This window comes from Magallana gigas, chromosome 7 (genome assembly GCF_963853765.1).
Source record: "Magallana gigas chromosome 7, xbMagGiga1.1, whole genome shotgun sequence".
Classification (NCBI taxonomy): Eukaryota; Metazoa; Mollusca; class Bivalvia; order Ostreida; family Ostreidae; genus Magallana; species Magallana gigas.
In genome coordinates, this window is record NC_088859.1 from 18320306 (window position 1) to 18341633 (window position 21328).

Genomic DNA, 21328 nt, shown 5'->3' on the forward strand with positions numbered 1-21328 from the left:
GTAAATTTTCAAAGAACGCATTATTTTTTAATGGTTTATAAATCTTGCTGTTAACAATTCCGTCAAATGCTCGTAAACTGATTCCAGAACATATAACATTTTTTTCAATATATTTTGACATTGAGATTTAATACCTTTGATTTGGGTTTTTTCCCCCGCAAAATATATATGCAGATATAGGGAATAAAGGCAGCGAAGCAGCTCTTCGGTTTATCAATCGAACTTTTCTTGCCAAGCTACAGATCGTCATCGACGAGTCAATTTACATGGTCCCATAAAAGTGTGTGTGTGGGGGGGGGGGGGGGGGGGTGGACTCCTTGTTAAAGCAATATTTTGTATGAAAATTTAAGAACAATCTTTGCTGCGCAAAAAATTAAAGTGGGGGGGGGGGGCTGAAGCTACGTGCCTGTTGATAGCAATCAGTGCCAAATACAATGCTCAAATTATTAACTTTTCTTTAAATCTAAAATTCGATCGATTGGTATTCATCTATGGTTCACGACTTATCTAGCATCGTACGCCATTTGACGTTTTATTGCCTTAAGGATGATCTAGCATCGTACGCCATTTGATGTTTTCTTGCCTTAAGGATGAATGGTGGTCAATTAATTGCCCATGCATTAGATCTATCTTAAAATTTTATATGATATTTTAAACTATAAAATATTATTTAGTAAAAACAAAAAACTTATATACCGGAATTAGCTTGAAATGTCAATATTTTCCTAAATCTTTATGCAGAGCTCTTCTTTTGAAGAAGATCAGTACAGTCTAAAAATGGTCACAACTATCCAGCCCTCTTAAAAAAAATTTGAAAGTTTGGCTTTCTTGTTTTGGATTGAGAATGATAAATATTCCTGGAAACGAGAAGTATCCCATGGGATGTTCCAGACTCTTAATGCTTACGTCATACTTTCGATGGTGACAATATTTACTTGCGTCCCTGTTTTGACAGAAAGGCTTTTAAAACAAAGTTTTCCTAATTAAATTTCATCAAAACGATATGCAAAAATTTTTTTGCAGCTTTTCAAAAAAACTGATAAATATATTTAATATGAATTTGTTCTGTTTAATTTTAATCAGTGACCTTTGGAATAAGACAATGAAGACGTTTCTTTTTTTAATACCCCAGAGAAGACTCGTCACCATAAAGATAAGATAAAGCATATGGTGTATGAAAACATATTTGTTTCTTCCATAGATCTAAAAGTTTTGGTTGGGGCATATCTCAACGGGATTACAAATACTTTCACATCTGGAATATTTGAAGAGAGAAAATGAAAGTAATAAGATTTACTATAGTCGCAGCATAAAGAGAATATAACCGCCACGTTTAGTATTAATTAATGTGAAACTTGTATCGTCATATAGTCCATTCTGAACACATCGCGGAAGTTAACGTAAATGGTTAAATGTTAAAACCAAGGTCGACCTTCAGTTACAATTGACCGACTGTCGACGAACTGCCATTTAATTTGAAATTGTACCCGTCTTAATAGGTTTTCTTCTCTCCTTCGGGACTTTGGAGTAATGTTATTTGATTTTTTCTCCGTAATTCGATTGTCAGAATATTGTGTTTTTACTCGGTGACCATATGTTTTATGCAAGAAATTTACGGAGGTTAAAACCTTGATTATATTTTTTGAGGAAAATAAATATAATTCAAGTGAAAGTTGAGGAGAAGTAGGACAATTCTTTTACTGGTTTCTAATCTAAATAACATTTTTTTCATTTTAGTCTGGCAAACCTTATGCGTGATAGTTTTAAGTCAATGTAATTGTAATTTTTCAGACTGTTATTTATTAAATTACCAGAGGCATATATAACAGTACATACGTCCCTGAAATTACAAATATAACGAATTATCGATAATTTTGTTAACGATTATTACAGGTCTTGTTCACTAGCAGTATCTCGTGCTGTGGGAAATGTTCCTGCTGATTTCTAAATAGACTTTGTAGATTTCATTTACTACTGACAAAATAAAAAAAAGGACTAAATTGCTGCAAGAATTCTAGAAACGTAGTATACAATTTCATTATAAAATATAAATTGATAAGGTTTTTTTTCCATTTAGCATCAATGTATGAAGATAATAGCTTACTAACATTCAAAGTGCATATTTATTGATAGGGTGCAAAAAATCAGTTAAGCGCGGACTCTCTCTCTCTCTCTCTCTCTCTCTCTCTCTCTCTCTCTCTCTGCGTGTTCGTAAATTAACTATTCCCAACACGCCATGAATTACTCAAGATATATATTATTTGTAGGAAACATTTGGGACAATAGAATAAATTCACACACTACATATCAATCGAAAAATTAATTACTGGTATTTTAAGGTTAATTGTTTTATACGCCCCAACGTATTGTCTGCGTGCTGAAACGTTTTAACTGATAGCAAATATCACTCAACAATCCAAGAATTCATTTCGTTCCTGAAGGTGTGCTATAAGCTTTGACGTGAGATAATACGAACAATAACATATTAGCGCAGGCTTACTCTGATGCTTTTTTCATCAATGGGGATTCTAAACATACGGTGAAGCCGACGACCTCCTTATCATCACGCGGTATCTGACACCCCCGCAGTGCAATAAACTCACAACATATTTTTTCCTTTTTTTATTTCCAGTGATAAGATAAATTAAGTTTGTCAAAAAAAGGAAGAAGACAAAAGGCGGAAATTTGAATGTACATGTATAAAATATTTTGAAGGAATCGCATAAAAAAAGAGGATAATGAAAAAGGGGTGGGTGGGTCGTAGAAACTGTTTTTATTAAAAAAAAAATATGCTGTCGATGTCTTTAGTCACAAAAGGACGATATGTATTCTCAGGTGTAGGATTGTAATATCCGGCCGCCTCGTCCGTCCATTTCCTGAGTTTGGATAAAAAGCAAGCACTGCCAAGCAAGTTGTTACAAAACTTGAAAATCTCATATGATCTTGCAAAAATTTGAACAGGTCACGTGATAACGAGTGGGTTTTTTTTTACCCGGAGATTCCAATAAGATCGAACACGTATTGTGGGTGGAGTTTTTCAGTCCACAACCAGACAGTGGGCCATATTCTCCCGGAGGTAGAGGCACACTTCCCGTGTTGCACTGGGACAGTTCGTCAGTTCCAGTTCATCCAAATTGTGCAACTGCGTGAGACCGCAGAGCCCTTGTCCAGAGACCAGAGTACATCCTAAAGATATAAACCAAAATCACATAAGCCAAATAAAAGATTCCAGAGAGGAAGTAAATCATCAAATTAATAGTTTAATTTGTGAACCATTGTAAATATATCTAATAGTGAATACTGTCCTAATAGATATCGACTTTTTGCCATCCTAACACTTTTAAATTATTGACAGATCAAGTTTTTCAGGAATTGGATTTTGTGGTTGTTTTAGGATAATTGCCCCAGAATAGCAACAAAATCAATGTGTTTTCCAATTAATCACTACAATCTCAATGAATAAGTGAGGCGCTTCTGATAATGATGAATGTACGTTCTAACTGAAAACTGAATTCCCATTTGCGTTACCATGTATCGCTGTCACATTATAGATGTAAGCTGACACGTTGTATAACATTGCATGAAATACCGAATATTTCTTGGATGCCAGTCATAATTTTTGTGTGATTGTTCCGTGTATGTTATATGGTACATATTCATTGCATAAGCACGCCATGAAGAGGCGGTGTCTGGATACAACATCTAAGAGACTGCAGTCCCTAGAGTTTGGCGTTTAATATGTTCGACATGGCGGAATAACCTATTCCAGTTCGTAACATTATGCCAACGACATGCAAGGAGGTCATGATCTCTTGACTCTGAGGCGAAATATGTGTTAAACATGGGATCAGCATTCGTGCCCAGCACGTCACATTGCTTGAGTCTTTGAACGATCATCAGCGCTTTTTTGTAGACTTGAATAATTAATAAAAGCAGTATTCATCCATGTTATTTTATAATTTTGTTATATATTGTAAATAAATGAAAATCTAGTGCATATATACGTTTCCACTGTGTTTGCTCGAACTCTTATGTAAAAATTTTCATAAAATGCTGAGAACTGCTGCCAAAATAGATCGTTCATGTAATAATGTACATGTATTCTAATGTATGAAATACAAATTTATATGATGTAATACGCGATAATATAGTAGAAATACTTATTGCAAACGTGGCAGCAATTATCACATTAGTGAAAGGTCGTTGTAGAGAATAAGCTATGTCATTCTACACATAAAAACGCCTCATCTTCAATTGTTTCTTTTCAAAAACAAAATGATTAACTTTAATTTGAGTATATATTGTTTTTCTACCCACTTCATTGTTGCCCTTTTAGCAAATGCAAAGGATGGTCTTGCAAGACTGCGGTTATATTTAGACAGAACAGTAGATCTGTAGATTCAATGTATGACTCAAGGAAGAGGAAAATTAATAACGAATAATTTTCATATTGTTTCATCTTGGTAAAAAAGACTTTAAAAAAATCAAAAGATCTCTCTCTCTCTCTCTCTCTCTCTCTCTCTCTCTCTCTCTCTCTCTCTCTCTCTCTCTCTCTCATAGCATACCTGCAAGAGACAGTACGCGCAGGTTTCTCATTGAGTAGATATGCTTTAGGCTAAAGTCTCTGATCTGAGTACACCAGCGTAGGAACAACCGGCGCAGTGACGTCATCGTGGACAGGTATCCGACACCAATATCCGATACGCGAGAACACCTAATAAACACAAGGAAAATCAAAGTGATAAGTGGATAAAAGTCATTCAATTCTACACAGGGAAAAGAAAACTAATAATTTAACCGAGGATGTATGTGGGTTGATACAGCAGACGTTATCATATATTAGAATTTAAGGAATAGAGTTTTTCGTGTAATTTTCTGTTGACATTTCGCAGTGTGTTATGTATCGATTTGAAAAACAACAAAAAATCCTGAGTTGAATATTATTGTTTTTCTCTGACTTAAAATCAATGAGGTTAATAGATTATCTGGATTGGTGTCTTGTTTTGTGTTTTTTTGTTGTATTTTTGTTTGTTCAAAAGCTGTCCATTCTAACAAAAACATTTTTTATTCAAAACACATCGATTATAAAAACCTTTTAATGTAAATTATTCTTTAATGTATATTGCTTCGGAGGTGTTACCTATAAGTGTTATCTACTTGCCTTAAAATATTAACACTTTTGATCGATTTATGCATGCGAGGTTTTTCCCCTCAAGAATATAAAAAAAAGAATGGCGGTTTCATTCATGCCCGATATCAGTCATGTGGATACGAAAAAGCGTTTGTTTATATCCCAAAACAACAAAAATCAAGCATGCAGTGTGCATCATCTTTTCGAAATATGTAATGTATTCAGACTACTGGAGCAAGTAAACTGCTTTTCTATATGATATATAGTGATACACTTTAAATGAATACCGGTACTAGGTCAACTCTCTCTCTCTCTCTCTCTCTCTCTTTCTCTCTCTCTTTCTCTCTCTCAAATAGTCTTTAAAATACTATAAAATTTTCCATTTGAATGTCATCAAAATAAAAAGTAGAATTAGGTAGTGTGTTTCAGTCGCATACATTTTGAATGCTTTTAGGGTTTTATCTACGTCAAACGTTCGAGTTGTTTTGATTGCAATTGACAAAAATGTACTAAAAACTATCTTTTTTAACTCTTCTTCATGCATTTTATTGCGACTGAAATGTGCCTTTCCTTCCAGACATCCAAACAACACGAAATCTTGCCAGATTCTTGAGTGAAAATATGATTTTTTTACGCATATTTTTCATGTCTGACGGGTTTTCAGTTCGCGGTCTTAAGCATGTTACTTCTTCGTCCCCTTAGAAGAGACTGTCGAAGCCAATTCCTCGAATTTAAAGGCGCTTACCATATACCTGCAGTATCTATTTACACCTCCCGTGGATATTTTAAGAACGACGTACCTATATCTATCCCATGGCGTGATTAAAATAGACAGTTTAGAAGGAACACGACCTGTACAGAATTTAAGTATCACCGGCTTTGATTATTAGTATACAAGGTCGTTGCAATTCACGAAATTCCACCTTGAAGTTCTGAACTCATGGATATGATTCGATGGTGGAATGGTTAAAAAAAAAAACTTAGGTATTTTATCAAGTTCTCATTTCAACACCCAGATCCCCCCAAAAATGCCTTCTTTTTTTTTAAAGAGACGATGTACATGTAACGTGGGCATCCAGATAACATATAAACTGAACTATTTTTTAGGAAAGGTGTATGGGTACATTTTTCTCTCCATCTTTATAGGAACCCAATAGAAAGAAATAAGGGGAAAGGGGAAAAAATCAATGATGTACGTTATTTAAATGAAGCCAAGTTTAAAGCAGGCCGTGAGGTGAGTCATCTCCAATAGTCGATATGAAGCCAGTTCAGAACACGAAAGGGACCTTTCATTGATGGAACCCAAGCGAGGCTATTTTTGGACCACTGAAGTATCAATGAGGGATGGTTTGCAAACACAAAATATCAATGGTCACCAACGAGTCGGTCTTTGTATACATGTAAACCTCAGATATACCCCGATGAAAACATGTTTATTGAGCTAGATGAACGAATTTGGCTTCACTTCTTTCATAATCAACAAAGCAGCAAAACTTTGTCGATGATAGTTAATCGATCTCCAAAAAGCGGTATGGGAAAAAAATCTCATTACTGGTTCATTTGATCTTGCAATCAATAGGGATATTTTCAGAAGCGCGAAACCAAATAAAATAATAATGGTTATCAAGATGTTATTGGGTTTCTGACATTTATTTGAGATGTTCCGGGTTATTTTTGTTTGCGATTCGGATTATATACTGTACAAATTATCTCATAAATCTTTCTGGAATCTCCGCTCCTTCAAATTCCTCCTCGTTTTTTTTTAACCGAGATGTGGTTATAAATTTTGCACGAAATGCTACATTTTGATTGATTTAGATTAACGACATCTTCAATTCGAACTTTGGATATAAAAGAAAACGCAATATTATGGACTGAGTTTGTATATTCAAAATCATAGGAAATACATATTCCTTTGGAAAAACAATCGACTTTTTCTTGTTATGTTTCTTTCTGTTATATTAATACTAAACTGCATTTTATTACATGAGACAATTAAAAAACGGTATCAAATTCTTTAACAAAACTTAAGTTTTAGCTAGTGTTCACGCACACTATTAAGTTAACCTTAAACACATTAATGCATGTAGATGTATTTTTATGAAATTTTAAAACTTTGACCTATCGAAGTAATTGGTTAATGACCTCCTTATTTACTATGTATTGCTTAAACCAATTTTGAGAGAACCAGACAAAGAGTATTTAACCATACCATTCACCACCTTTTCCAGAACATCTGAGGTATTAACCCATAAGTCGTTACCTTTTGACATAGATAGATATAGAGGAGTGCCCGAAAGCTTTTATGAAAATGTTGATGGGGGTTGGGAGACTCGTATGTTATACCTGTCGAGAATGAGTTCTTCCAGTTGGCTAAGATCACAGGCTATGTACTCCAACGAGGCATCGGTAATACGAGGACACCAGGACAGATCTAAGGAACGAAGTTTTCTGAGGTTTTCGGCGATCAGTTCCACCCCATCGTCTGTGATTTTGCTACAACCCGACATGCTCAGCACCGTCAGATTGGGCAAGGAATGTACAATGTTGACAATACCGTGATTAGTGATCTCCCAGCAGGAATGTAGTCTCAAAATGGAAAGAATATAGCCCTGCTTGGCGCTGAAAAAGGCCAAGGAAGCGTCAGTCACGTGGTAGGCCTGCAGATTCAGTTCAAACAGAGACGGAAGTAATTGTGCAATGGCCCCCACTGTGTCGTCTGCGACGTTTATGCAGTCACTGATTGTCAGGGAAACGATTTTCGGGTTCAAACAGGACCATAACCCTGTTTCTGTGATTTCGTTGCACCCTGATAATTCAACTTTGTATAAACAAGGCAGCTTCTTGAATAAAACTTCCATACCCGTATCTGTCACATTTGAGCAGCGAAGACTTACAGCTTTTATTTGCTTTTTGTACGTTTGAAAATGAGCAACAAAATCCGAAACTTCGTTGTCTGTGGCGCCAAAGAGGCACACTGTGTCGAACCCTCTGTGTTGTAGACTTTCGTAAAACCTGCACCTCTGATCATCGTTGCGACTAAGCTCACGACAGACAATGATTGGGGTGACATCCACCCAGAATTTGGGATGATAAAGCACGTTTTTCCATAATCTACACACCTGGCAGAGCGTCCCACGTTCCTCCGGGGCAAAATAAAAAAAGAACTTGGACAAAAAACGCTCGTCTGCGAACAGTTCCGAAATTGTATCTGGTTGGCTTTTACTGAACAGGCTCCGTATTTTTCTGGCAATCAGAGGCTTGGGTGACCGAACGATTCTGACATTCATGGTCCCATTCCCGTTAACATTAAACCTTTGGGGCAGTTGGGTCTCTCGACTCCCCTGGGGTCCCTGGGCAGCACTGGTGTTTTGCTGGGATTGCTGCTCGCTCCTAAACCGCAATCCACGTATTCCGTTGGATATCTCCATATAGGCTCTTTTTATTGTCGACATATTCCATTCACTTATGAATGCCGGTTATAATGAATCCGGGATACGTAATTATTATAGAACTTCCAAGAATCCAAAATTTTGGCTGTAGAGAAAGAGCACATACACACAAAATAAGTAGACGCTAATTACCGGGGAAGTTCTCATTCATAATCGCAATTTGAAGACACCGTGCATCACCATCCTTTGAAGAACATGACTATTTATCGCAGTTTCAAAGAATATTTCAAAACACCGATGCCAGCGTCCACAGCCGTATTTTTTTCCCTTCCATACTCGATATCTATATCGATTTAAGTCTCAAGCTGATACACGTTGGGGTAAAACTCAATCCGCATTATATTTGGTATGTTTTGACTTGAGACAGCGTATCATCGTTATGAGCGACTGCACTCTTGTGCCAGTGGGCTAAACTACGCCAATCGATATGAAATCATCATCAACTCGGATCCTTTGTTACGACAGCACACGCGCTTAACTGTTCCAAGTTAGCATCCAATTGTCTTTATAAAGCCATTCGCGAGATTTTCCCCTTTTCTATTCGCCTTTACGCATGTGAATTCCACGCAGCTACACAAAAGTGATAATTTCTAGCATATGAATATTTGATTGCTAAGACATATGACTATACTTTACTCATGAATATGCTAATATCCCACCTTCGTTATACATTATAAACTCCTATATTATTTTGTCATCAACCTCGACCGCCGACTATGCCATGATATCGCGTCGAAATATGCCAAAAGCAAACACCGCCTCACTTTATACACGAGAAGATACTCCGCAAATCGCTGTTCTCGCGCTTGATTAGTCAGAATAATATCGATTTAGACGAATGAAAGACATCGAATCCCGTATGTTTTACCCATAGAACATGAATTATGTATAGTGCGATGCAACAACCACTGTTTTATTCGATATGCCATTTTTAAAAAGATAAATAATCTAACCGTAAATTTAGAATCCATCATTGATTTTTTGCTGTGCGTGTTTCGTTTTTCCCCGTGCAATGAACATGACTACAAAAGAAAAAAAACGATTTTGATTATACGAAAAACAGATATATCGATATCAGAATAAAATTAACGAGATTTTTAATCTAGTTTTATCAAAAGCTTTTAATGGTACCCCTACAGCTTAATCTTTCCTTCTAATTTTAGTCTCTGCGAGGAAGCGAAAGAATGTGTAATCTTTCAACTCTGTCATTAATATATATTTTCTTTTTAATTGCCTAACCTTTTTTTCGACCCATTAACGTAACCTCGTAACCCCTTTATGCTTCAAAAAGCATGCACGTACTTCTGCTCTATTTTGAATGAAAAAAAAAGTTGCCTCTGAAGCAATCATCTGTACTCTAAGAAATAATTACCACCGTATCAACAAAACTTCACGTCTGATTAACCAGAATATTACCACCGCAGAATGCTAACCCACTTCGATTTATATAAGCCTACCAGATGCTTGTAATACATGTAGATCATTTAGCACATACTATAGTATATATGGATTTGCTTCGTTATACCGACAGAAGTTCCTAATTAAATAAGTGGGTGTTTATCCGACGTAATTCAGTTATATATTTAATCAAGATTTGTTCCTCCTTAATTTTTGGGACAGGTGCGGTCATGATCTGCATTTTTTTTTATTTATTTTTTTTGGGGGGGGGGGTGCTCGATCAATTCGTTATTTACGCTACCGAAACACTTTTTATTTTTGTTTTCATCTACCGAAACACTTTTAATTTTTGTATTCATGATAAACACTTATATTTGAAGATAATTATATTAATGAAGAGACGCTGTTCTCAAATAATGTCCAGTGATTTTGAAAGCGGATGTTTTCATCCTATATTCTTACAAACGAAGGATAACTCGCTATTGCTTTTTACAAAAAAATTATCTTCATCTGAATTTATCTATCTTATTTTAATCTACAAGAGAAAAGCTGTCAATGTGACAACAAACCGGGTTTTCTTTTTGTGAACAGTATCCATAATAAATTTGTCAACCCTTAATTGACTTGATGAGCACTACCTATTTAGAGAAATATGATACTCCATATGCAATATTTTTGCCAAAAATTAACCAAGTTCAACAGCTGGTATATTTTTTTTCTGAAATAATCGGATATCAAAATCCTAGCATTATGCACATCTTTGATTTATGTACAATTGAAAGTTTAAAGTTTTTCACAATACAGTCTCTCCTATCAGACTCCGGAAATTTGAATTTTCATTTGATGAAGTTCCATTTATTAGATTACTAGCGAAAGTCTGGACCATTCCACCCGTGTATATACACCAAAACTGCAGAATATGTCAATGCACTTACAGCAACCAATTTCAGCATGCTGTATTGGGGTGTCCATCCACAGCTTTTGTTAGGGATTCGTTTTACAACAGTTTAATCAATAATTTTGATGTCCATTTATATGTAGAGCTTTCATAGCTAAGAGATGAAGTTTTATACTATATTTTGCTCGGGGGATTTGAACCCACAACATTATTAGATAAAGAAAACAAGAAAAAATGTATCTGCAGTTGCGCAAAATTTGTATGTTGTGCAGCAGCATGCTACAATAGAGCTCTATTATTCTTAGAGCAGATGTAACAATTTATAAATATTTTCCTTACTATATATGTATATACGTTGTCTTCACAATTATTTCCTATTTTTGTACGATTGACTGATTTTCTTTATATATTGTAATTTACAACATGAAATCTCCGCAAGGGGGAAATAAAGATTGAATGAATGAATGTAAACTGTAGGGGGGGTTATCCGTACAATAAGGCTACCATATATGTAATATTTTGTCAAAAATGGGTAAGTTCAACAGCTGGTTTTTTTTTTTTATTATAAATTATTATACATCAAAATCCCAGCAATATGCACACCTCTGATATATGTACAATGGAACAACTTCCTTGAAAACTCTAGGAGAAGCTATTTGTACAATAAGGGTACCCTTTTGGCAGCCGTCGGATTTTTCCTTTAGAAACCCCAGTTAAAAATTGAGCTATTTTCACTATGTTATAATCTCGAGAAAAATATTGCTTAATTCGTCACATTACTGTCAGTGTGAGGAAATGAAACATTACTGAAAAATATTGATATTTTGCTCACTGTTGAAGATGGTAACATTTAAAATGAAAACAATTTCTTTTTAAAACTTTTTATGATAAAATATTAATTTTTCGTTGCAAATTAAATTTCATGTTAATTCTTTAATATTAATGCACGTGAAATTATCTTACGAATTTTTTTTTAAATAATGTAACTTAACAGCTGATTAGAGTTGCCTCTCTTGACAGGGCGCTCTCTTTTAAAAGGAGGAAGAAATATGACAACATTTTCAAAAGACAAAAGTTGAGAAACACCGGTAAAAAGTTTGGAATTAATCTCGTACTTAAAAATAGTGAGTTACTTTTGATTAATAACTTTCAAAACCCTTAAATACATGTATCATAAGTACAAGATAGATAAATGGAAAAGAATGATATCGTGATTATCGTATGGAATCTTTACGTTTTTAGGTCAGTTTTGGCATTTCTGGTCGCTTTTCTGAATCAGAGTCTACTTTAATTGTTAGATACTCATTCATTATCAAATAGTATTGCTTTACAAGTAGAACTATTTTCTCATGAATTATTAAAAATCTAATAACCTAATTTCACTTACTGGTGAAATTGGTCTTGTCGAATTCAACAGTTTAATAACGTGTATTGCGTGTTTCTTATAAAAAATTTTTAACCATCTCTTTCAGTTTATTGGAACCATCAACATGTCAAAGCGCCTCACCCCAAGTTATTATATTGTTCATGACTACACAGATGCTAATAATCAAGAAGATGTCGAAATGGAGTTGGAAAAAGCTTTAGCAATGCAGGTGAAACACATAATCATTGAGCCTTATAGACTAGGAAATGAAACTGCCTCTTGGATTAAAATGGGAAATTTCCTCCACAAAGCTTCTGTTGTGAGTGGTGTCATTTCATTATCTACTGGATATTTCCAAAAGGATCTGTTCTCATTTCCCCTTGCTGCTGCCAGCTTTCTCACCGCCGGTGTGTACGCAGTGTCATGGGCCAGCGATCCTTGTTGCAAATATCAGTTAGAGACAAATATCGGAAGAATTCAAGGACTGTCATTGCAAGACATGACTTCGGCGTCAAAAGTGATGCTTGTTCGAAGAGATGACAGTCGACGGAAATATTTGCAAAACATTGTGTCCATCTCAGCCATACTACTCTGTGCTTACAAAGTGTACAGTGTGTACTACTCATGATGATTCTTTGTTTTATTGTTACTACATAATAATTGCAAAATAAATAAAACAACTGTAAAAATTTCACACCTGAGCCTTGAATAATACAGCCTACTCCTGATATATTGAAATTTAGGGGACCATGCAAATTATTTCAATATATCCGTATTTCAATATAAGCGAAATTGACTGACGTGAAGCCGCCATTTTTGAAAGCTCAATCCCGATGTAAGCATAGAAAACCAAACCCGAACAAATTATTAGATCATCATTTATCTATTACAATAAACGAATTACATGGAACATTAGTCCTTGAAAGTTTGATTAAAATTATATCCGAAAGTTTTGTTACTATCTTAAACCTCATCATAATCTCGGATCGCATTCTTTTACGTTTTAGAAAAACGTTAGAAAAAAATCCCCACACTCAAATGCTTCAAATATTGCTGAACGCTGCTTGTATATCATCGTAAGTGTATACGCGATAATCTCAAAATCCTTAGCTATTTCGAATTTAGGCTTTGTTCTTTTATCAATAGCCATAACTAGTTTGTATTTAGCGTCCGGAGATAAGGTATTTCTTTTCCGTGGGGTTTCCATATTACGTCTAGCCTCAGTACATCCGTATTCGTAAAAACATTAAAGTAAACAGTGAATAAATTTTACTTTTTAATAAAAGTATAAAAACACACATGAAGAGAACTTATCAATTCACACCTTTGTATATCAACCGGTCAGTCTGGCATAATTACTGTCACCAACCGTGACGACAGCCGCCAGGGAGAACTTCAATATAACCGTTATAAAAACAACTAATATTAACACCTTTGGGGACCGATCAGTGGCTTCAATATAAGCGATATTTCAAAATAACCGATTTCATTATATCCGTGAAATCAATGCAAAGAATATGAGAGGCAAAAACTTGGGATTTATTTCTATTTCAAAATAAGCGAGTTCAATATAAGTGGAGTAAGCTGTACTTTGTAATGACTTATGTATTGAATAGTTAGGTGCAGGTCTGTAGCTCACGGTCTGAAAAAATTCGGATGGACGACCTGGGAGCTACAGTGCCTACCATAGTAAAAATCTGCAATTTACGGCGCACAAAAAATTGTGCTAGTTTTGGACTGATTTTTCTCATTTCCAAACACATTTTGTAAAAATATTTGATTCCAAAACATACCTTGGACATTTTACTACAGATATCGTCACTTCACTTGCCTCTGATATTCTTTTTTAAAAACACCATCACCAATCCCGTTTAGTGAAGTGGAGCAGTTTGTTTACACATGAAAATGGCGACTCTCGATCTCGACGTAAATTAATATACTTCATTTTCCGAGGTCGGTTAGCATGTTTGTGAGAAAATCTGAGGCAAGTAAAGTGATGATATCAGTAGTAAATTGCCTGAAAATTTTAATGGTACTAACTGTTTTCACAGTATTTGTGTGAAAATGAGGTAATCAGTCCAAATCTAGCACAATTTTTTGTGCGCCGTAAATTGCAGATTTTTACTATGGGTGGCACTGTAGCTCAGGTCGTCCATCCAAATTTTTTCAGACTGGGAGATACAGACCTGCAGCTATTGAATAGTTTGAAAAGAATTACCATTGATTACAAAAGAAAGCTAGGAACACGAGGAAAGAACAAGCATTTTTCGTAAATAAATAAATTTCTATATATTTATATATAATCATGATTTCTTTAATTTTGAAAATTCTTTTTTACCAGACTTTGCTCTAAGATTCATTACTAGAAAGAATAGAGAAGGGAAAAATGTTCTGATTAATATCACAAGTTTGTGTAGAAGGGGAGCTAGAACAATGTCATCTTCTCTATATTTCACTGCTTGTAATATTTTGTGGCCCACAAAACTTGGCTTCATTCCACTAGCTGTTGTGCTGTCCATCTCTACAAAACATTTGTTGAAATTTTAAATATAGAGACACATTTTTGAGACAGAAATAGTATCTGTTCAAAACTGATCAGAATTGATTCTACTGTAAACACATTACAATTGGCTGTGTGTTCTATTTAGCATTTACTCACTGATTTAGGCAAAATGCAAGTTCTACTAGTCTATATAGACAGACATGGCTACATGTAAATACAGTCAAACTTCGTTATCTCGAACTAGATGGAACTGTTTAAAAACTTTGAGATATCCAGGTATTCGAGATATCGAGGGTAAAATACTTTTTAAAAAAGTGGTTGGGACTTACAAATCTCCTCGACATATCCATTGTGTTTGAAATATCGAAGTTCAACTGTACAGTGCATAGGGTATATTTTTTTGGTATAAAAAAAATACTATCAGATATGTGCTAAATCAAATCAAGGCTTATTTGTTAAAAGATGGTCCAAATATCTGCCAAAAATTATATACACTATTTGTAATATGTTTACAGTTTCTTACTGTTGTATGTTGATCCGTCTCCACACACTGCATTCTGGGATAGGTTGGTTTGAATGTAGCCTGGGCTCACTACACAGACATGTATATTATCACTGGAAACCTCTGCCCTTAATGTGTCACAGAATGCCTGAAAAGCATGCTTTGAGGCTGCATCTGGAAAAAATGACAGTGTGCAAAATTTGTAGTTTGAAAATGAGAAACCTTTTTATAGTTGCATATAAGATTTTTACCATTAGTTGCCTACTAAATAGGTTTCAATAAAATACATACATGTAGTTCATAAGATTTATACCAATGTAAATGGAATTTAAATGCAAAATAAACAAATGCACCTTAACAAATAAATAAATTCACGTAAACTGCATAAAAGCTTTCCATAGGCGTTCTCTTCAGAGAAAAAGAGAGAGAGTGAGAGTTAATGGAGTTATTCATATGGGATGCAGATGAACAAATTATCATTAGTTAAATCAAGGTCTATTTTATCCAAGTAAATGTATATTGATGTAATGTTGAAGAGACATTAAATTGCTTCTGCCGATCATGACAATGATATCTATAAACATATTATACAAATGACATAATGCCAAAATATTAAAGGTTGTACTGATTATTTGAACTGAGTAATGAGAAACTGTCCTGAGAAACTTTGAAATACAGGTCTTAATATTCTAATCAAAGTATGCCAAATCTTCCCAAAGTGACTGTGTTTGATATAAAAACTTTTGTTCCTCAAAATGCTCAGTGTGAAACATCCTTTAACTTGGAACAATTTTTTCTGCCATGGTTGTTTTATTTTTTCCACTAAGCTACTGCCTGCATTGTCTTTCCAATAAACCATTATCATAATATCTAAATTCATTAAATTACCATTTGTTTGCATTTTAATTGTCAACAGTCAAAAAAACAACAGTCTTACTTCAAAAAACTTTATAGTTACATCGATATAAGAAATATTGTTATACCCCTGAAAAACAGTTACTATATAACTCTATATGAAAAAAGCCCAGCATTTTGACTGTTGGACTGAAACTGTTAGATTGGAACTGTTAAAATCGACTGTTGACTGGTGACGTCACATTCCGTGAAAACGTGTTATTGATTAGATGGGGTATAACAAAATAGTTGTTTACTGTGTCTCGGGCAACAGTTGTTATTGATTAAAAGGGGTATAACAAAATAGTTGTTGACTATGTCTCGGGCAACAGTTGATCTGTCGGACCGGCTCACAAACTGTTGCCCTCTACCCCAGTCAACAACTGTATAATATGGAACTTTAATTTTTGTCAGTTTAAAACTATTAATGATGATTTGTTCATCTGCATTACCTATAGTTTATTCTCTGTCTCTGACATTCATATTCTCTCTCTCTCTCTCTCTCTCTCTCTCTCTCTCTCTCTCTCTCTCAAGTCCCGAGTAGTAGTGTCTTAACTCTGCCTTCTACAGTTTGATAGCTAGGACAAACGTCGGTCAATAAAAACATTACTTGAAACTTTTCTGGGGTTAACGCTTTTCTGAAAACTTATTTGCAGTTGACTACTATGTTAGAGAAAATGCATAGGTTTAAGTACAACACAAAGCGCATTGAAAAATACTAAGCAATTCAAACTGATCAAGACATAGTCAGGTAATAGCAATTGCATTACTGGATAAAATAATCAAATTACAACACTAAATTGCTGAAAAAAGTTACAACTGTACACTGAAACAATGAATCGGAACACTACTACATGTACATATAGATTTTATGCATCACAATGAACATGTACTTGTATTTGATAAGAAACATAATATGAATAGGATGCAGCTAGGTCATGAAATATTTACATAAATGTCTGTTTTTAACAAAACATGTTATGATTTCCTTCCCGATGATTCCTAACAAGTTTTTTTTAATGACTTTGAATAAGTTTAGAATGTCAGAAAAAGGATGCAAATCCAGGTACGGGTAATATATTCCTTTTATATGAAATTGTATGAGGTACATGTACATGAACTACACTCGTAGATTTATCATGAAAAGCCAAAGTGCTTAATAAAATTTTCAAGTGTGATGCAAACTTAGAACAGGCCCTAATGAATTTTTAAACATATCATTTTATGCACTTATGATTCTTTTTGATGCAGTTTATGAAATCTTGTAAATTATTTTTCTTAGGCTTTCTCAATTTAAGCCCTGAAGACAGCACAGTTTGATGCAACTTCAAATGAGGCTGTTGAGATTGTAACAAGGATTTAAATACAATACTTTCAGGAATGAGTGTCTGTTTCTGTGTCGGAGCTTTGTGAATGCAGATTTCCTCTGCGATTCTTGCTTACTTTACCCTGCTTTAAGTTACCAGTTTAGTTACAAAAAAGATATGACTCTGTATAACTTTTTTTGGTATGGGTGCCTATACTGTGAAATTTTTAATTAATGATTTTTGTCAAAGTGTTCGCAAAACATTGTATGAGCATGTTTGTACTTACAAGCTGATCTATAGGGAATGGCGATTTTCCCTTGTACACTGCTGACGCCTACAATTGATCCACCTCCCTGTTCCTTCATGTGAGGTAAAATTTCTGCAAAATTGAAATCAAAGGGTGCATTTAAAGCTGCTGACTGAATTACTAAGTAACAAATGATGTGAAACTTGTTTAATTTCATCATGTTCATAGAAGAAGCAATCTGAATTTTTTTTTTTTTTTTTTTTTTCTTACCTTTGATTAATGCAATTTGTCCAAAATAATTAACGGCCATTACTCTCTCATCCACTTGTATCTGGGTGCTGCTTATCTCCCCTCTGTAGCTGATCCCTGCATTGTTAATGAGGATATCAACCTGTCCAAAAAGTTTCAATCCCTTGGAGACAGTTTCTCTCATGTTGCTATAGTTCATAAGATCCATCAGAAGAATCTCTGGTGAAAACGAATCTGGCACCTACAAGAAATGGAAAGAATCACTTTATACACTGGCTTTTATTTATTGTTTTATGAACTAATTATACCGGGGTATTAAAAAAATTAAGGACTATGTGTAGTGTTATGCATTTCTAGCCCCCAAAAATTAAAGTTCCAAAGAGTGCTTTAGAAATGATGTTGAAGATAGTTGATATCATATTAAAAATAAGTCTGTAAAAGGTGCTCACCACAGTGACATCATAATGTACAAATGACTTCATGAAGATTGTCTTATTTTGATAAATTAGTGTTTTGGAGCAAAACATGGGTGTTTTTCGATGGTTTTTTAACTGAAAAACATAGAGCACATGCTTGCTTAAGAACCATTTTTAATTATGAGGTACATAATTATAGGGAGAAAAACATATGAAACAAGAGATGATTGTGAAACACTTTTGCCCCCCTCCCTTGGAAATATCCACGAAGAAAATGAATGGAAACTGCAAATACCGTAAATGGAATTTTTGTAAGTCAAAGGGGCATAACTCTGTCAAAAATTTCTTTTTGTAACCCAAATCAAACTTGACTTAGACATTATCATGATAAATCAGTATTCTAAATCTCATTTCAATTTGTGCAACTTCCGCAAAAAAAAGGAACAAACTCCAAATAAATGGAATTTTACTAAGTCCAAGAGTCATAACCCTGTCAAAAATTGCTCAATCGTACCCAAAATCAAACTTGACCTAGGTAGTATCATGATAAATCAGTAACTAAATTTCATTTCAATACGCGCAACCTCTGCAAAGAAAATGAACGGAAACCAACCGATAGACAGACAGATGGACAGCAGCAAAGCAATATGCCCTCCTTTCTTCGAATGGGGCATAAATATTGTGCTCGAGCAGAAATGTGCTCTATACTATCAACAGAAAAATTAGGGGGCTACAAAAGATTCTTGTAAAACAATTATGCCCCCCTCCCTTGGAAACATCTGGTAAGAAAATGACCCTAGACTGCAAATAATTGAAACCTCAGCAAAGAAAATATCAGAAACTGCAAATAATTAAAATTTTTCTTAGTCAAAGGCACACAACTCTGTCAAAAATTGCTTGCTGGTACCCAAAATTAAACTAGATTAGATTAGACCTAGATATTATTTTAATAATCTGTATACCAAATTGGTAATTATACCAACAAAAAAAACTCTGTCGAAAAATGCTTAATCGTTCCAAAAATCAAACTTGAAATAGATATTAACATGATAAATCAGTATACTATTTTTCATTTCAATATGTATATCCTCTGCAAAGAAAATCAACAGAAACTGTTGGTGGACCGTCTGAGTGCGAGAGACTGACAAACAGCAAATATACCCCCTCCTATTCGAAAGGGGGCATAAAATGACAATATTTTTTTTTTGGCATGCAAAATTATTGGGATTATGCCCATTTTGGTGATGTCATAGATTAACAGCTATTGGTTGATGATTCATGTGATAAACATCCTCGATCAGCATAATGTTTGTGAAGATTTGATTTTGATACAAGACTATTTGAAAATTGGTAAAAATTTGGGGCAGATATTAAACTACATGTATACCAAATATAGTCCTTTGCATGTAATTCAAGAAATTTTACACAAATCTTGTAATTTCATATCAATATTTTCCATTAGCTGATTTACTCGGGGGGGGGGGGGGGACAAATATTCCATAATGTTCTAATTAAAATCACATGGATACCAAAGTAAAATTCCTTTGTTTTGAAATAAATTAATATATATATAAGAAGAACAAGCATATTTAGGATAATAACGAAACTCTGAAATTTATGGGGCTAAGAATAGTATAGAACCTTGAGAATTATAAACATTTATAATACCTGCTTCTTTGTAATTTCTTCTCTCACTTTATCCAACTCCCCCTTGTTTCTTCCTGCCAAAATAACCTTGCAACCAGCTTGATGGAATGCAACAGCACATGCTGAAACAGATGATGATTACTTTCTTATCATGAATTTTATCAAAGAATGTAATTTTAAATTTGTATAATATTTTTTGTTAATTCCTACATGTTTCTGTAGCTATTAGCTACATGCATAACATTGATTTTAGAATGCTTACAGCTTTATAAAAATCAAGAATATGCAGATTACAATGGAATCTACAATATCTAAAGTAATCAGAATTTGGAATGTACATTCCAACAAATATAAGTAATATACATGTACCTTTTTACTCTTATTATAGAAAAATCACTAGATATGGCATCTTGTGATCCACCAATTACATCTTCGCAAATCTGTACTTGTTGACATCAGGATATTTACCACTATGATGTTAATGATTCCACATGAAGTAGAAAAGTACAATGTACCTGATATATGGGGATTATGAAATAAAGATTTCATCCCACATGTACAGTAGTTTTAGACATTACTTTTCTTTCAAAATTACAAACATTAACAAACCTTTCCCCAATCCAGAATTGGCTCCTGTTATCAAGACAACTTTCCCTTTCAAATTCTGCTTCTTTCTGTGAGACAGAATGATCTTTAGGATGTAAAGCAGTCCCAATGGGCAGCCAATGATGGTTAAAATCTTTTCCCAGGACATGATTTACCCTATTTTGTTTTCTTAAAGTAAATGAAAGAAAAAATCTAAGAAACCCTGAAACAAAGAATAAAATTAGATAATTATATGACTGCCAAGTTACAGTGTGTGCTTAATATCCATTTTCACAATATTTACATACATGTATGTAAAAGTAGCTAAAGCAATGTATTTTATTTACAAGTCTAAAACTGTAATTGATGTTGTAGACATACAATTGTGTTGTCATACTCTTGAAATCACTCATGACAGGGACACATGTCAAAAGATAAACCGAAAGTACAAATGCATAACTGTATTTTGAAAGTAAAAGTGAAAAGTTTGTTGTTCCAGCAAAACACGATTCTTTATGCTTGCAGATAAATTTGCAATTGATGTTTTAAAAAATTGTCTAAAAAGCTAGGTATCAGGACAGAATTACCAATAATATGCCACAACAGTGGTGACTAAACATTCAGCATAGCACTGGCGGAACCGGAATTTGTACCATGCGTAAAGTAGAACAGAATGGGCCTCATCTGCGCATAATCTTTGTCAGGTTTTTGTCGAGACAAGAAAGCTGTTATT

General features: G+C 34.3%; 3 protein-coding genes across 5 annotated transcripts; 1 reads left to right on the forward strand and 2 right to left on the reverse strand.

Moving 5' to 3' along the window:
- Nucleotides 1-2607: 2607 nt before the first annotated feature.
- LOC105334764 (F-box/LRR-repeat protein 16) lies at nucleotides 2608-9458 on the reverse strand. The gene is made up of 3 exons (XM_011438324.4): nucleotides 7478-9458; nucleotides 4566-4714; nucleotides 2608-3186 (listed from the first exon to the last, which is right to left on the reverse strand). Exons 1-3 carry the CDS (start codon nucleotides 8584-8586, stop codon nucleotides 3038-3040), a joined length of 1407 nt encoding a protein of 468 aa, XP_011436626.1. The 5' UTR covers nucleotides 8587-9458; the 3' UTR covers nucleotides 2608-3037.
- A 2404-nt stretch (nucleotides 9459-11862) lies between these two features.
- LOC105334763 (transmembrane protein 11, mitochondrial) lies at nucleotides 11863-12936 on the forward strand. Of its 2 annotated transcripts, none has more exons than XM_011438322.4 (2): nucleotides 11863-12003; nucleotides 12352-12936. In XM_011438322.4, exon 2 carries the CDS (start codon nucleotides 12370-12372, stop codon nucleotides 12871-12873), a length of 504 nt encoding a protein of 167 aa, XP_011436624.3. In that variant the 5' UTR covers nucleotides 11863-12003; nucleotides 12352-12369; the 3' UTR covers nucleotides 12874-12936. The 2 variants fall into 2 exon arrangements, with proteins under 2 accessions (XP_011436624.3, XP_011436625.3); XM_011438323.4 differs by having other exon boundaries at nucleotides 11910-11967.
- Nucleotides 12937-13768: 832 nt separating this feature from the next.
- On the reverse strand, nucleotides 13769-21290 carry LOC105334762 (dehydrogenase/reductase SDR family protein 7-like). Of its 2 annotated transcripts, none has more exons than XM_011438320.4 (7): nucleotides 21183-21290; nucleotides 20620-20818; nucleotides 20032-20132; nucleotides 17969-18188; nucleotides 17738-17830; nucleotides 15272-15424; nucleotides 13769-14766 (listed from the first exon to the last, which is right to left on the reverse strand). In XM_011438320.4, the coding sequence occupies exons 2-7, from the start codon at nucleotides 20762-20764 to the stop codon at nucleotides 14549-14551; spliced, it is 930 nt and encodes a 309-aa protein (XP_011436622.3). In that variant the 5' UTR covers nucleotides 20765-20818; nucleotides 21183-21290; the 3' UTR covers nucleotides 13769-14548. The 2 variants fall into 2 exon arrangements, with proteins under 2 accessions (XP_011436622.3, XP_011436623.3); XM_011438321.4 differs by having other exon boundaries at nucleotides 20620-20784; nucleotides 21183-21275.
- Nucleotides 21291-21328: the final 38 nt, after the last annotated feature.